Source organism: Oncorhynchus clarkii, chromosome 11, assembly GCF_045791955.1.
Source record: "Oncorhynchus clarkii lewisi isolate Uvic-CL-2024 chromosome 11, UVic_Ocla_1.0, whole genome shotgun sequence".
Taxonomy (NCBI): domain Eukaryota; kingdom Metazoa; phylum Chordata; class Actinopteri; order Salmoniformes; family Salmonidae; genus Oncorhynchus; species Oncorhynchus clarkii.
This window is the reverse complement of record NC_092157.1, coordinates 32992139-33008153: the sequence shown is the minus strand read 5'-3', so window position 1 is coordinate 33008153 and position 16015 is coordinate 32992139. Positions and strand designations below refer to the sequence as shown.

At 45.6% G+C, this 16015-nt stretch overlaps 1 protein-coding gene across 2 annotated transcripts in view; it reads right to left on the bottom strand.

The window, feature by feature from the left end:
• LOC139420445 (limb region 1 protein homolog) overlaps positions 1 to 16015 on the bottom strand; it is a 142073-nt gene that overhangs the window by 91890 nt on the left and 34168 nt on the right. For both annotated transcript variants that reach the window (XM_071170585.1, XM_071170586.1), the window contains 6 exons: positions 9956 to 10042; positions 8619 to 8695; positions 7668 to 7745; positions 4100 to 4173; positions 3632 to 3722; positions 2957 to 3023 (listed from right to left, as the gene is read on the bottom strand). In XM_071170585.1, coding sequence (XP_071026686.1) covers positions 2957 to 3023; positions 3632 to 3722; positions 4100 to 4173; positions 7668 to 7745; positions 8619 to 8695; positions 9956 to 10042 — 474 coding nt within the window. The remainder of the gene's footprint in view (positions 1 to 2956; positions 3024 to 3631; positions 3723 to 4099; positions 4174 to 7667; positions 7746 to 8618; positions 8696 to 9955; positions 10043 to 16015) is intronic.

Below are 16015 nucleotides of genomic sequence, written 5' to 3'. Positions count from 1 at the left end.
GGTTTTCCAATTTCAAACCATCTGTCATGGCAGATCACACGCTGCATGCAGAGGCGTCAACACCCTATTGTTTTCCTATTTATTTACCATGGGCTGCTGCTTCTTCTAGAACCTTCCAGAATGTTCCACCAGCCCCGGCCAGTACAATAACATCTCGGTCCCGAATGGCACCTTATTCCCTACATAGTGCACTACTTTTGACTAGAGCCCTGGCCAGAAGAAGTGCACTACGCAAGGGAATAGGGTGCCATTTGGGATGCAAACCCAGACTCATCTCAGTAGTCGAGGGTTTTGCTGCCGTCAAAAGAAATGTACTCAAAAAAGTGACAGGATAACCTACCCTGAGGTGGATTAAAACACGTCAGTTGTAAATAGTCTTCACTCTTATAGTCCGAAGCAGTGGAACTCATTCATTCCTGTGCTTTCAATGTTCTCTACCCGTGTGAACTAAATAACAGTGCATGCAGCCCACCTTTAGAAGTAAAACCACGACAAGCCTACCCAATATCAATACATGAACCAACCAGTCACTTCAGCGGTCTTGATCAAATTTCGCAATTCATAAACTGGCATAGCTCACAGTGTGAGGTAATGTTCTTGGATCCCCCCCCCCCCCCCTTCGGTAATGCCTGCGAAACTGCTGCGTGGCAATCAATTTGGTGTCTGGAAAGATGTATTTACAGCCTCTAAGCAGTTGGCAAGCATCAAGGGCCTTGAAACAAGTTGCTTGTAAAAGAGAGGCAGAGAGGTTGGAGAGATGGCAGTCAATACACCTTGCCACACCGGTCAAGCCTAATTCATTTCTAATGCAAAACATTTTGATCTTGGTTTGGTTTTTGGAGCTGTTGGGAAGTAAAGTTTTTGGGGGCCTTTGGAATGGCTCCGTTAGCAGAAGGGGAAACTATGCTTACGTCCCAAGGGCCCATAGGGCTCTGGTCAAAGGAAGTGCACTTTGTAGGGAATACGGTGCCATTTGGGATGCTGCCTATATGTTGTGTGTCTAGAGATGACGTAACCTCTCATAGAAGAACCTGTCTTCCTCCGATCACCCGATTCACTTCAGCCAGTTTTTCTCATCACCATTTGCAGAATGTATCATTATGTATCACTGTGTGTATGTGGGCCAAGTGATATCCAACATGTCTCACAATCCATTCCAAGTAAGATGGAAGCCGTTGTGGGTGATTACATTTGCTGATTCATTCTGATCATTCATCCACTAATTTGCGAGAATGGTGGCCTATGTATTAATTCAACTTCAGATAAGGAACGATAAATGACTATCTAGAATTGCATCTATGTAATAAATGATCATTTTCTGAGATGGTTTATACTCTGATAGGGTGTATCCCAAATGGCACCCTATACCCTATATAGAGCACTACATTTGAGCAGAGCCCAGCCACCGTGTATTATCCCAGGAACAGCAGCCAGGCTGACAGTAGTGACCCAAGTCCTCTCTGCTGCAGTATCTTACTGTGTTTTTTGGGGACACTGCAGACGAAATTTACGCAAACATGCAGGGGAGAAAAATAACTTCTCGGTGGGAGCGATGGGGGTGGGGTCCCCAAAATGTACCCCATGGTTTAAAGTAGTGCACTATGTAGGGAATACGGTGCCATTTGGGACGCATCCTATACCACTCTGAGGCTTTCAAAACACACACACTTCGATAACTGGTCCACCTGTAAAGCCTAGCCTCTTTTAGCCCCCCCAAATAAAATGTGTTCATTGGACTTTTACCCTTGTCTGCACCCTAACTAACCCCGACGTTTCTGCCACTGAGAAACGAGCACTCCCATTTCAGTAGCATTACAGGTCCCATGGCCCTCCTTCAAGAGAAGCTTAAATAAAACATGGCCGACAGGACTACTGTACAAGCAGCGGGTAACATTAGCCCCAGGATCTCCTACAGCCCCTCAACTCTGTGCAGTTTATTTCTCTCAGACATGCGTTCAAATACTTTGAGCATTTGCTTGAGTGCAAGATGGGCAGGGTTTACAGTTTTGGGACTTTTCTATTGGTTTATTAAGCCAGGCAAGCACAAACAGGTAAAGTATTTTAAATTATTTTTCAAACAGTTGAAACCCAAGTAATCTGACTTATTTTGCTACATCAATCATGCTCTCTGGTTTACACACACACACACACACACAATGTTTGCCATGTTAATATCTTCACAAAATAGCAGAACGGTAACACTAAAAGAGTTTACCTCTCCTATAACATTGACACACACATTACACAAGCATACACACTCCCTCTCCCTCGTCTTTCTCCTTTGGCTGAGGGGGGGGGGGATTCATTTATTCCTTTTCATCTATTCAGTGTCACAGAGCAGAACCTGTGGTATTTTGTAAAGCTCTCTATGACTCACTGTAAGCCAACACACACACACACACACACACACACACACACACACACACACACACACACACACACACACACACACACACACACACACACACACACACACACACACACACACACACACACACACAGGCGATGGTGCTATTTGAACAGCTGTGTCTGCTCCCTGCGTGTTTATTAGTGCCATTGTTATGCCGCTGCTATCATGTCATTTTCTCCCACTCTTGCTCCATTCTCTTCTTAAATCGCTATGGCAAACTATGAAGGAATTTAACTTGTTAACCTTAACGGTCTGTGAGTGGGGGGGGGATTCACCTTGCCTCCCTCCATCTCTGCCCTCCAATTAGTTTCTCACAAAAGCACTCCCGAAATGTTCACCGAACATCAGTGCTCACCTATTCATTCCATCTACTAAATGTTCAATCCAATAGATTGATTTTGACATCTATGAATTTCACAAAGGTAGCATCTAAAATGGCACCATATTCCCTATGTAGTACACTACTTTGACCAGGGCTCATAGGGAATAGAGTGCCATTTGGGACAGAAAATTATAAAATATGGATAAAAGCTAGGAGAGACTCACCAAGTGTTCTGGACATGACTGGCAGGGCTGAACTCAGCACCAGGATGGACACACAGCAACCAATGATCTACATGGAGGGAGTCGCAGAGAGTTAGAGTCAGCAGGTATAGAACCTTAACTGATGAAAACCATTAACATATAGATAGGCCATGATGAAACCATTGAGTGTGAGAACTGAGGGCGTGATTACCTTAACAAGACACTGTGTGTACACACACACACACACACACACACAGATGTGCACGCGCACACACCTCTTCACAGTAAATGGATTCCACACATATTGTGCAATTAGTAGTTCTGAAGATGCTCATTACCAGATTCTGCTCTTTTGTGGCTTTCAAGTCCTTTCACTGAGTCGCCATGGCTCGTTAACAAGCCTCACCGTTCCCCCCGCTCATTACTAAGTGAATGGCTGCCCCCGTGAGCCAAACAGAGCACACAACCAGCCCCCCCCCCCCCCCCCCACACACATACAACCACCCCCACCCACCCCCCACTGATGTACAAGAAAAGAAGCGCTTGTTTACGCAACGTCCATGTTTACGCAACTCACAAACAAATATTGGGTGCGAGATGAACTGAACCATTCAGACGGAGGACTGGAGGCAGGGGGATGAAGAGGATGAAACACAAGGTCTCAATATATCATCACCGCTGTGTGTGTGCATTTACCGTTGTCATGGTCGTGTCGTCTTTCCTGGGAGTGAGGCCTTCAAACACTCGCAAGCTGTAGAAGCCGACAACTGAGGATACCATCAAGTAGCTGGTGCGGAATCAAGGACAAGAAATCCAAAGCGTCTTGATTCGGACATTTGTTGACATTTTAAGTGGCCAGTTGGCACCTTTTCACCAAGGAAGAATGTGACGAAACACAACAGAATGTCCCGGAAAATGTCAGACTAAGCAAGGTCTTAAGTAAGTAAACACCACTGGCCCTGGGAATGTAATTCGTATCACCATGGAGCAAGGGCCATATGTATCAAATGTCACAGAGTAGGACTGCTGAAATAGGATCAGTCTTGCATTTTTTTTTATCCCAATAAAAAAATAATACATGGACAGAGGACTTGATCCTAGATCGGTAACTCCTACTCAGACACTTCATATGGCCCCAGAGCAGAGGGATCATTGAAAGGATACAACATGAGGATGATGTCGACGACAGCCTGGACCAGTCCAAACGTGGACAGCGAGGTGTTCCCAAGCCCCCGATCCTGGAATGACAGAGGAAGAGGGGGTTTTGTTGTTGTTGTCTTGTTAAGGAAGGGGGGCAGTCGCACTCCTCTTGATTTATTGTGGATAGAGACCAGGACAGGAAAGGAGACAAGGAGAGGAAATATAGGAGGAGACAGAGTGTGCTGAAATAGCAGTGGGCTCAATTCAACCCCATTCTGCAGTGGTATGTGTTCCAGAGGCCAAAAGGCTAGACCACAAATCAAATCAACATTCAAAAAGAGGATCTCTCATTTGTCTATGTGTCATCAGAAGAACACCAAAATTGTTTGTTTTTTTAACAGTGCCAATAAATCCTGAATATAATGATTTTATATGACAAAAGTTAAAAACTTAGCTAGGTTCTGTAATCTGTAAGTATGTGATTACAGAAAGAAAAGTTAAAACATTTACATTACAGGTTAGTCATTTAGCAGACGCTCTTATCCAGAGTGACTTACAGGAGCAATTAGGGTTAAGTGCCTTGCTCATGGGCACATCAACAGATTTTCACCTAACAGATTTTCACTCGGCCCTGGGATTCGAACCAGCAACCTTTCAGTTACTTGTCCAACACTCTTAACCACTAGCCTACCTAAAACTCGGCACAAGTCGAAGTTTCCCTTTCAACACAGACTCCAACCGGCTCAGTAATGGATGGAAAGAGATGAAAGAGAGAAAAGACTCCCTTTTCAAATCACTGTCCATCACACCATATGCAAACAGGTGTTGAGACAAGCAGCAAGGCACAGAAGTGCTTACGGTAAAAAGTGGAGAACGTGAATGCATGCCAATAACAAATAAAAATAAATTAAAAAACGCTTCGGCAAACACGCCAGATGTTTTCTGCCCTGCCCAATTGAAGTTCGTGCGGGGAAAAGAGACATCTATATATTACGCCAATAGTCTCGGCATCTGTGTTTTGTTTGAGTGATAAACATTTGCTTTTGTAAGACTTGGCACCCTAGCTGTTTACATGAACTACTTTTCACTTCAATCCAAAAGAGGATCAGTGACCTGCTTGCTCTGTGTTGGAGCGACTCGCAGCAGAGGAAGACGTAGGCCCGCGTCCCAAACGGCACCCGGTATTCCCTATACAGTGCACTACTTTTGAGCCAGGCCCCATTGGCCCTGTTCAAAAGTGGAGCGCTAGAAAAGGGAACAGGATGCCATTTGGGACGCATGCTCTCTGTTGGAAAGATCCATGCTATGGCACAGCAGCACAGGGACACGTTGTACAGAGGGTTGCACTTCTGTCAAGTTAAAAAACGGCACCGGTCGTCAATATCTAGGAGCTAGCTCCAGCTGCATTAATACTGACAAAAACACACTTGTACAGGTCACTTTGCACAAACACACACACACACACACACACGGCAAAGAAAGAGAAACTAAAAAGGAAAGTATAGTTTCACACCTTTTTCTGCAACGGTCTCAGTAGAGCCCTCTCTCTCAGCGAATTAGCACACAGCATCTGATGCCATTTATTAATAGTGGAGTGGGAGGGGTTGTGTAATGCATGTGTCCATGTCATGGGAAAGGTCAACTCTTCAGTGTTACGTTTCTGCCATTTTGGGAAGATATTAACATGTTAAAGTGACAGGTGGGTGGGCGTGTGGCAGCTTTCTCATTAAGCCACCTTTCAATCTGGTCTCCTTTTCATTCCAGTGGCGGGGTGGAGGGCTGCTAGGGTTGGTGTTCCTCGCAGCCTGGCTCATTCAGACACACCGTGTCTGTTGCTTCTGGGATTAGCGGGGAGCAACACCTGTGTGCCGGCGAGGTCGTGTGGAGAGCGTCACACCCAGCCAGGCCCTTCAGGCCCTTCAGTCCTCCTCCGTCACGCTTTGATGTACCTCACATAGTTTCAGTGACGGATAATAACAGAAGAAAAAAAATACTCACCGTGGATCCCCCCCCTTATCATTTCTTTGTTTTGCAAAGCCACAGATTGAGAAGGAACCGAATGTCATCAGTCAAAGGTTCAGAGGATCCCCTAGGTACGGATCTAGGATCAGCTTCCCATCCTCCAATCCTAACCTTAACCATTAGCGGGGTAAAATGCCAAATTGACCCAAGATCAGCACCTACAGGGGATGAGCTGGCAATAACACGGTTGTAAGTCCTCTTAACGCCTGTTCATCAAGCTGTAAAAAGCCCTGTCCTCTGACTGGTGCACCTCCTCTCCTCCCCTCCTGTCTGGCTGTGAGTCAGAGAGAGAGAGATGGAGGAGGCTGGAGGTTGGAGCAGCAGTAGCCCTGTAGTACTGAGTATGCTGAGTGCCATGCAGTGTTGTGTGGGAGGGAGGGATAAACAAACATCTACAGTTCCTCTCCATTGCTCTGTTCTGCTCCCAGCCCTACAGCTCTATCTGGAATGGGCCTCATTTGACTTTCCCCACAGTCTGGAGCCCATTGGCCCTCTCCCTCGCTTTCCCTTCTCTCTCCCTTTCTCACCTACCTGGCCCAGTCATCCCTCCCTCCCTTGCTCCCTCTCCCCTCCCCCTCGGCCCCCTCGCTCCTCTCTCAGAGAGTGCATAGTAGCTGAGAGGGCATTGCGATGCACCAGCCATCCCTGTTAAGTTGGTTAGATGGGTATGATATCCGTAATGATTGACTGTTAGGACACACGAATGCCCCCCCCCCCCCCCGGTCGCCTTAGCAATGTGAGATCAGAGGCGTGGCATCCTTCCAGCTCATCAAACGCGTAAACCATTTAGCTGTGCTGTGGCTGTCAGGGGGAGGCGGGAGGCAGGAATCAAGCTGCATGACAAGCATAATTTGGGGGATTTTCTGCAATGCGTCATGCCAAAGAAAATATCTCCTCAATTGGAATGTCGAGAAGGAGGGCGGACGGTCGCCCGTAAGACGAGCTGAGAAATTAGGCAGAAAGAAGATACCTTTTGTTGCCTTAGTCATACGAAAGGAAAACACACACAAACACACAAGAGACGAGCGAACGCGCGTACACACACACACACACACACACTTTGGTTGTAGCAGATGAAACGAGATAAAGAGATTAAGGAAGTACATTACATGCAAGAGTATTAGGTTCTCCAGTCAGACTCATAACAGGAGTTCACCTGGTCTGCCTGGTCCACACAGAGCTACTGACTGAACCTCCCCCCACACACACACAGAGGGTAAAGCAGCTTATTTCACCTGCTGCGGACATCACACATATCATCTGCATGCCGCTGTGAAATGACTTTCAATGAGCAGCAGCACAACAAAAAAAGGCATCCAGGCCAGCTCTGCTATGATAAACATCTGGCCCAGAGCTTTCTTTCCAACATGCACCTGAGCATATCCGGAATTTGATTTATATCCCCGACGACTGCCAAGCACCTTCGCAGCGGTCTAGTTCAGTAGCTGCCTCGCTCCGGATTTACCTGTGTGTGCGTGCGTTAGGGCTTGTATAAAAAAGAAACGGCCTCTGATGTGAATCTGTTCATAAGGGGAACAGGAAGTAAGTCTCTCTCGCCATTATAGCCTACCTCTGATCCCTTTGGCATGGCAGTCTCATCCACCAGCAGATAGAGGATATTCAGCGCCACCAGTAGGACTGAGATGGTCTAGAGAGGAGGAGGAGGAGAGTTGAGAAACAGAGGGATTTAGCTAAAAAGATCAAATCAAAGACAAGACGGAACTAATCATGGGTTTGTTTCTCTGTACTCTGCAAACGTATTCTGTAAGCAGTTCCACACTGCAGCTGTACAACAGGAGCATGTTAAAAGAGGCAGATTACTCCACGTGGATGGATTCAATCGAAAGCCCAGCTGCTTCAGCGGTGTGACTATTTAGCGGAGCCTTTTCTTTAACTGTCACGAATCCCGCCGAAGATGGTGCCTCTTCCTGTTCGGGCGGCGCTCGGCGGTCGTCGTCGCCGGCCTACTAGCTGCCATCGATTCCCTTTCCTTTTGTTTCAGTTAGTTGGGTCTAATTGGTTACACCTGTTTTGAGTTTAGTTTTGTTTGTAGGCTATTTAAGGGCACTAGGCCCGCTGGTTATTGTGCGGGCTTGTTCTCTGTTTTATGGTGTTGGTTGATTATTGTGATCTCTATTTTTCCGGACAGTTTTAGTCCTGTTTGTTTGGAAGGGTTGTTTCATGCGCCCTTGTGTTTTGCATGTCCGTTTTTCCGCTGTCATTGGAATAAAAGATCCCACGTACGGAACTACCTGCTCTCTGCGTTCGACTCCTCCACCCACCATTCATAGAAGTCTTAACATTAACATGGCCGGACAAACGATAGGGTGCCATAGGGCTCTGGACAAAAGGAGTGCACTACATAGAGAATAGGGTGCTATTTGAGATTGCAAACTAAGCTGACCAGGGAAAACTCCCCAGCAGCCACCAAGGCTTTATGCTTCATATGCCATTGGGAAACAGGGGGGGGGGGGCTTTAGTGGGAGTGACTGGCTGCAGTAGTATCAATCTGAATACTCACCGTCCCTGTGAGTAGTATTAACATCACAATGGGGTAGAGCAGGTTCTTTTCCCATGCAGAGGCTTTCTTCCTCCTCTCTAGGGGAGGGAAGAAGGGAAGGTAGGAGAGAGAGAGAGAGAGGGTGGGTAGGGGGACAGAGCGAGAAAGAGGGGATGAGAAAGAAAGACAAAGAAAGAGATGGGGAGAGAGGTCTGAGTTGGGAAACCACCACATTCATTGAGTTTGGGATTCTAACCATTTAGGCAAATACGACCAATACCTCAAATCAATAGAGTGAATCACTTACGATATTAAAGACTGTTTTCCTAAACTGTTTCATTAATATATCAAAAGTGAGTCGTGAAACCTCATGGCTTCAGGGTTTATTTCTAGAGTTAGTACAACTTGGTTTGGTAAAACATATCGTGAGTGTGGGCACCAACATTATCTGCTCTCTCATCAGAGAGACCATAAATCAGTCTTCCTCTTTAATAAGTCTATCTTCGCTATATAGAAACAATAACGGAGTACAGATGAAACAGAAAACTGAGATTAAAATGAACAACTTGATTTATAGGTCTACCTGTTAAAGGATGACAGACAGTGCCGCTACCGATCTGCCTTCTTGCTCTGACACAAATAGGTGGTTGCAGAGAATAGGTCTCTATCGTTTAAATCGTTCTACACATTGAGAATCTGCCTTATAATAGTATTATGTCAGCATTGATAGCTTCTGAAGACTGACGGAAGAGTACACCACAGCATGGGCCAAGGACAGTAAAGGACATGTGATATAAAGGGATTTCAGAAAGGACATTACAATACTGTGGTCCAGTGTCCTTACGACTAGCTTGACTGACTTGCCCTCCATCCTTCTCTCTCGCCCTCCATCCTTCTCTCACCCCCCCCCCCCATCTCTCTCCCTCCCTTTGTGCCAGGCTGGGCGGCCTGTGACGTTTGCCAAGGCGCACTCTATATGCACCCTCCTGCTAAATTAATGACATCACTAAAAGGCTGGGCACAATATAAAGTTTGCATCTTGTCCAATATCCTAAGTGCCTTTGTGGCCTCATCTCCCCCTCCCAACCCCCAAAAGCCTTGGCGCGCACCCATTGTACCTCATTTATAATATCCTAAAAAGGATGGAAAATAATAATTATCGGGCAGAAATGCTTTGGGACGTGTCCAAATTAAGAAATAAGACCGAGGGGGAAAAGAAAGGCTCGCTGGCTCTCAGCAATATCTGAAAAGCCTACCTCTTTGCATATGTTTCAATGGAAAATTCAAAGTCCCGAAAGACAGCATCTGTCCATACATATTATAATTTGAGAAAGCATAATGCGGCACCAACAACTCACCCAGTTTATTCCTCTGATCTCGGACGATGTCCAATTCTTTGTTGAGTCGATGAGCACTTCCTTGGGAATGAGAGTGAGATGTCGACCCTGTGGACAAGAGGGGGGGAGGGGAACATCAAATAAGGGTCTCAGGAATGGCATTTTATCAAGCTTTTAACTTACCTTTACACTTCACTCACTCACGTAGTCATTGTGATTCGACTGCCAAGTATCTGCCAAATAACTGAAAAGGTATATTTGTTAATTCGGTAAAAACAGGGAGGCTAAACAGACAGTTCGATTAGCTACACATGATTAATGTTCAACAATAATTAATAGTCATGGCAAGTCTCAGTCACTGCTCACGTAGGTGCAGTTCTTTCTCCAGAAAGGTTGCACTAAAGCCTCTAATAAAAAAGCTTGACTACTTCTGTATTTTCAACCCTCAACCTTTATGGCATTTCTCCTATTTTATTAAGAAATCCCATCTGAACGGGTAACGGGTACATAACACGTGTGGGTAACGGGTACATAACACATAACACGTGAACGGGTACATAACAATGTGGTCTCTCAAACAAGTAAAAAATAATCTCCTGTGTCAATGCTGTCTAGCGAGCGAACGGGTGCATGCTCCAACTGGTTCCCGGGGCTAGGGAGAAGACAGCGAGGGATTCTCCAGGAAAACCACAAGGGCAGCTCATTTAAGGCTAATTGATCTGTTTTACTCTGTTTTCCTTCCAGCCTTGACGTACAGGTTGGAGCCCTCAAAGCCAAGTGGAAGAGTATCCATTTGCATCCCCTGGGGTGATTGGCAGATCAAGACTAATTAGTTCAGTGTCACACTGTTACTAGCGTGCAATAAAAAGATGATCTTTCATCTTTGTTACAGGGGTGAAGAACCAATCACTTTGATCAAATATTTCCCCCCCCCCCAACTATTATGACACACCCTGTCTGGATGGGCTTTGGGATACAACGAGAAAGAGAAAAAAAGGATAGAGTAGGTTTAGTGGAAAAAAACCCCAGAGTGGATCCTGTCTGTGCCCTGCCTAATACCTGTCCCAGGAATGCAGTTGGGGAAACTTTGAACCCTCAAACCAAATGCAGTCGCAATGCAACAGGAAATGTCACGAGCAGTTCAACAGGACGTGATTTGAGAATTGAGTCGGACCCAACATCGAGTCCTGAGGGGCACCGTGACTGTTCAGCCACAAGACATCTCATCTATCTGGAGAACGTGTGCAAAACAAAATCCTCAGCCATCACCTTATCACACCTTATCACACCGACTCTAAATCAATTTCAAGCCAGGTCGCAGTTGTAAATGAGAACTTGTTCTCAACTGGCCTACCTGGTCAAATAAAGGTGAAATAAAAATAATATTTACAAAAAGCTCCAACTAGCCATGACTATTATTAGGAACATCAAATTATCTGACCACCAACCAAGAACAAAATCATTACATGATAAAAAACAACAACAATGCAGACGATAAAGGAAAAGTGAATAATTGCATTTGAAGAAGTGACATCCTTCAAGCAAAAGCAAGATATATTAAGGTACTGGCAGCAGAGGAGACAGCAGTCCCCCAAAAAGTTCCCGAGTTCCTGCACGTACCGACGCTGCTACTGCTGCCGAAAATAATGAAACTTCTCCTCTCCAACCTTCACCATAGTTTAGCGATTACGTCACCTAACATTATGCTAAGCAGCATGCGGAGGCGACGGACGGAGGCGTTGGCAAGGTCATCGTGCCGCAAAGCATCTGGACCAGAGCACGCTGCTGCTGCCGCGAAACCCACAGAGGGAACCAGAGGGGCTAGCGAGCCTCAACTAAGACAGCAGCTTAGCTCATGTCTGAGCTGCATCCCAAATGGCACCCTATTCCCTATATAGTGCACTTTTTTAGTCTAGAGCTCCTGCTTTTGGACACAACCCTGGACTGGAGTTGGAATACTGGACTAGCTCTGGTGCAAGGCCTTTACATTAGCATAGGGTCATTGTTACGTTGCCCTCTCACCTAATTAGCTACTGCGTCTGAAGATGTGGCATAAGGTCAAAAATCGAAACCATCCCTGTCACTCACTATAGAACGCCGTGAACTACATAGACCCAGGCATTGACACTTTTCAGAAAAGGCCAGAAGTATAGGGGGGAAAACCGTCAAAAGAGAGATAATTGGATATCTTAATCCATTATGAAGACATTTTGTGACATTGGACAATATCAAATGGAGCCTAACTTTGCATAATCCGTTTCCTAAAATGACCAACACACTTAAATTTATCTCAATGCACCAAACTGCAGTAACTTAACAAAAGAACACGTCCCAATAATATCTCCTTTTCTCCTGAAGTGTGCATTTGTTCACTCCTTCCCACAAATCTAAAATCATTGGATTGGTGGAGGCATGGGCTAAATGTTTCGGCCATATTTCTTATACCAGTCATTTCCTTTCAGTCAAGGGATGTGAACAAGTGCATACTTTGGGAGGAAGGAGAGACAACGGGGACATAGCTAGACTCTCAATGAAATAGGCTACAGCATAGCAAACAAACAGGGACACCTGGTGGAGGGGGCTCAGGACACATTCTGTCAGGCCAATGTAAAACTATGCATAATGTCAATTCTCCTGACGCGAATTACATATGCAGATGAATCATGCAACACTGTGCATTTTCAAAAGGACAAGCTTGCTCCCCATCACTGGCTAGGGTAGCCAGATCTGATATTGTAATGAGCGTGTCACTGCGCGTCTCCTTGCGGTTCATATGGTCCTATCAAACCTCTCGCAGAGTAAACACACACACACACACACACACACACACACACACACACGGCCACTCAGCCGGAATAACCTACCGCTCCTGCTCATCTAAAGCAAACAACCAAATCCTAAATGCTATTTGGGATGTAATTGCACAGAGAAGAGATGCAAACTCAAAACCTTGAAGAGTAAATATACATCAATCCAATCCATTGATCGGTCTCGTTAATCCAAAACAGCAAACATAAACAAAGCGTAATGAGACAGGTCTAATCTACGGCCGGGCAGGCGAGGGATGCAGAGGACGCAAGCCAAGCGAGGAGGACATTGGGCGCTTGTGGAGTGTGTCCTGTGAACTATCCCTGAACCTCTTCCTCCTTCTCGAAAAGATCAGAGGGAACCTCACCCTCCACTCATACCCTTCGAGTTACACCCAAGTGTGTGTGTGTGGTGAAAAAAAAAAAACATTCCTGGGATTCCCGATAAGGCGACACGGATCTCGCTACTTAGCGTCTGAGCGATAGCTATTCTCCCCAGCTCTCGCTCTCTCCACCACGGGAGAGCGGTGGAGTTAGGCCGCGCCGCCCCGGTGGACTGGAGAAGTCGTGGAGTGGGGTTATTGTGTTCAACTCACGGCGACATCAAACCCTCGTCCCGGTGATAAGGAACAGATTACACTTATTTTATCAGGTGTTCAAAGCACCAGCATTTGGCATAAGCCCTAGGAAACCAAACAGCTCAATAGCAGACCTATTGAGAGGAGCACCGGCGTAGCGTTTGAAAACAGCGCTATCAGCACAAGCAATCTTCCGTACCTCCCTGGTTTGTAAAGACACTCATCCTCTTTATTTACTTGCATCTGTACACTTTGTTGCGTGCTTCACTTGATATTAAAGTATGTTTGGCGGGCGCCCCAAATACTTCCTGCTTTGTGGGATTCTTCAACACTAAAAGAAGGAATTTGGGAACAGTGACCGTAGGTAGATAAAAGGTTGACAAATAGTGTATGTTGCAAGTAAAACATTTTAGCGGCCCTCTTGACAGCAAATAACATTTATTTTTAGTTTGATTTCATTTCCTTTTAACCATGGGGAGTAGAGAAGATTTTGCAGTTGTAAAGCAATAATGCTGCACATCTACACATTTTGACATGGGGTGGAGAGAAAAAATGTGCAATTTTACAGCTTATTTCCTGCAGTTCTACACATTTGGTGGAGAGACATGTTTGCAGTCTCTAGCATGATATGAGTGAGAGCGACTAACGAAATCAATGATAACCCTGTCGGTAATGTACGTTTAGATAGCTGGCTGCTAGACTAATTTACCAATCTAAAAATGTTTAGCTGACATGGGCTAATTGAGTGAAAAACTGCTGATGCACAACCAAATTTCGAAATGGCACCTTGTGTATTCTACTATTCTAACATTCAACAATAAGTTGAGATCCCGACTGAGTGCCAAAATTATTATTTCTTAAAAACCATTTTCTGGGGTCTTGGGAAGTTGATCCACGGGCCTACAAAAAAGGGGGGCCGCCACCAGTTGCCCATCCCTGGCCAAGTTAGTAGTAGTCTATCAACATGTTTCACCAACATCTACTACACCACCATCAGAAATAAATACAGTCTGCGTCCCAAATGGCACCCTGTTCCCTACACAGTGCACTGTTTTTGACCAGAGCCCTATGTGCCATTTGAGACACAGCTACGCTCCAAGACCATTTCAATTCCCTCCTAATGAGGGGCCTGTCATTACTAGTCTGGGGCCAGAGATCAAATGAGGAAATCGCCTGGCCAGTAGTGCCAGTGGAAGGCAGTGTGCTGTGTTCTTAAATTGACTCTAAAACTCTCCACCAATGTAATTTATGGTCTCTGACAATGGCAGCTGCAGCTTGTCCTTTAGAAAAAGTGAAAGAGAGAGCGAGCGAGGGAGGGAAAGAAAGCGAGGGAGGGAAAGAAAGAGAAAAAGAGAGCGAGAGAAAGAAAAAGAGAGCGAGAGAGAAAAAGCGAGAGAGAAAAAGAGGGGGAGAGAGAGAGGACAGGGAAAGAGAGAGAGTTGTTGGGGGAAGAGAGGGAGAGAGGGGACGAGAGAGAGAAGGAAGCAAATGAGAACGAGAAAAAGAGGGGTGGAGTGGGGAGGCTGATTTGTCAATGCTAATTGGTTCCAGTGCAGGAGCGCTCCATCACGACCCAATGGCGAACGTGCATAAAGACGACAGGACATCAGTTTTAGCACTATCCACTGAGTTTTAAAACTATAGCGTGCGATATGGTTCAATGTGCCAATAAATGCCAAATTGCCGGCGTCTTGAAGTTGAGCTTTGCTAACGACCATACAAAAAAAGAGTAATGGAGAGCAACGTACAATATGGCGCACTGAGCAAAAACTAGGAATTTGTGGTAAGTGCATGGGGGCCGCCATCTTTATGCACCTCTGCTATTGTGCAGTCATCTCCTTGTAATGTGCCAACACATTTCCTGGTTTGTGTCCGAAATGGCATCCCTATAGCCGATAGTGCATTACCATAGAGCTCTGGTTAGGGCTGGCACAATTACCGTATAACAGACGGTCATGGGGGGGACGAACAGCTGACTGAAGGTAGGATGGCTTTCTGCGGTAACATGGACTCTTAACAACGTGATGAAACTTTATTGCTCCTTGCTAAAACAAACAAGGCGTTGTAGCAAACAAGTCTTTGGTTGCCTAGGCAATGCACCCCACCCTATAGCAGTAGCACCCATAGAAATAGAATGAATAGAACAGGCTTGGAACCTCTAACCCTGGTAATTTGACAGGTAAACTCATAGTCCCAGTCGGTACAAAAATAGAACATCTCGGCCCTGCCCGCCTGTGAGGAAAACAACTTGTGGTTACCTCGGTTACCCCATTGGCTCACAGCCAAATCTCAACCTTTTTCAAATTTTGATGTCGTCTGCTTGTTTTAGCCAACAGAGAAGGTTTTTCTGGATCGAAAAGAGGGATAGATGATGGTCCTGTTGGGGTCGGGTAATGGGCGTGTATTGCCATTGTGTTCTTATGCTCAAACATTATAACAAAACCCATTTGGCCCCCAATCGGGTCCTCTGGGCATGTCGTTCTGCCCCTGAACAAGGCAGTTAACCCACTGTTCCCCATTAGGCAGTCATGGTAAGTTAGAATTTGATCTTACATGACTAAAGGTTAAATAAAAATGTTAAAGTATCTATTTTACATACTTTCAGTATGGTTTTAGTCATTTAAGGTTACACTGAAAGCCTTTTCCAAACCGGAAAATTAATGTAAAAAAAAATGTGGGTGTGCAGCGGCGATGCG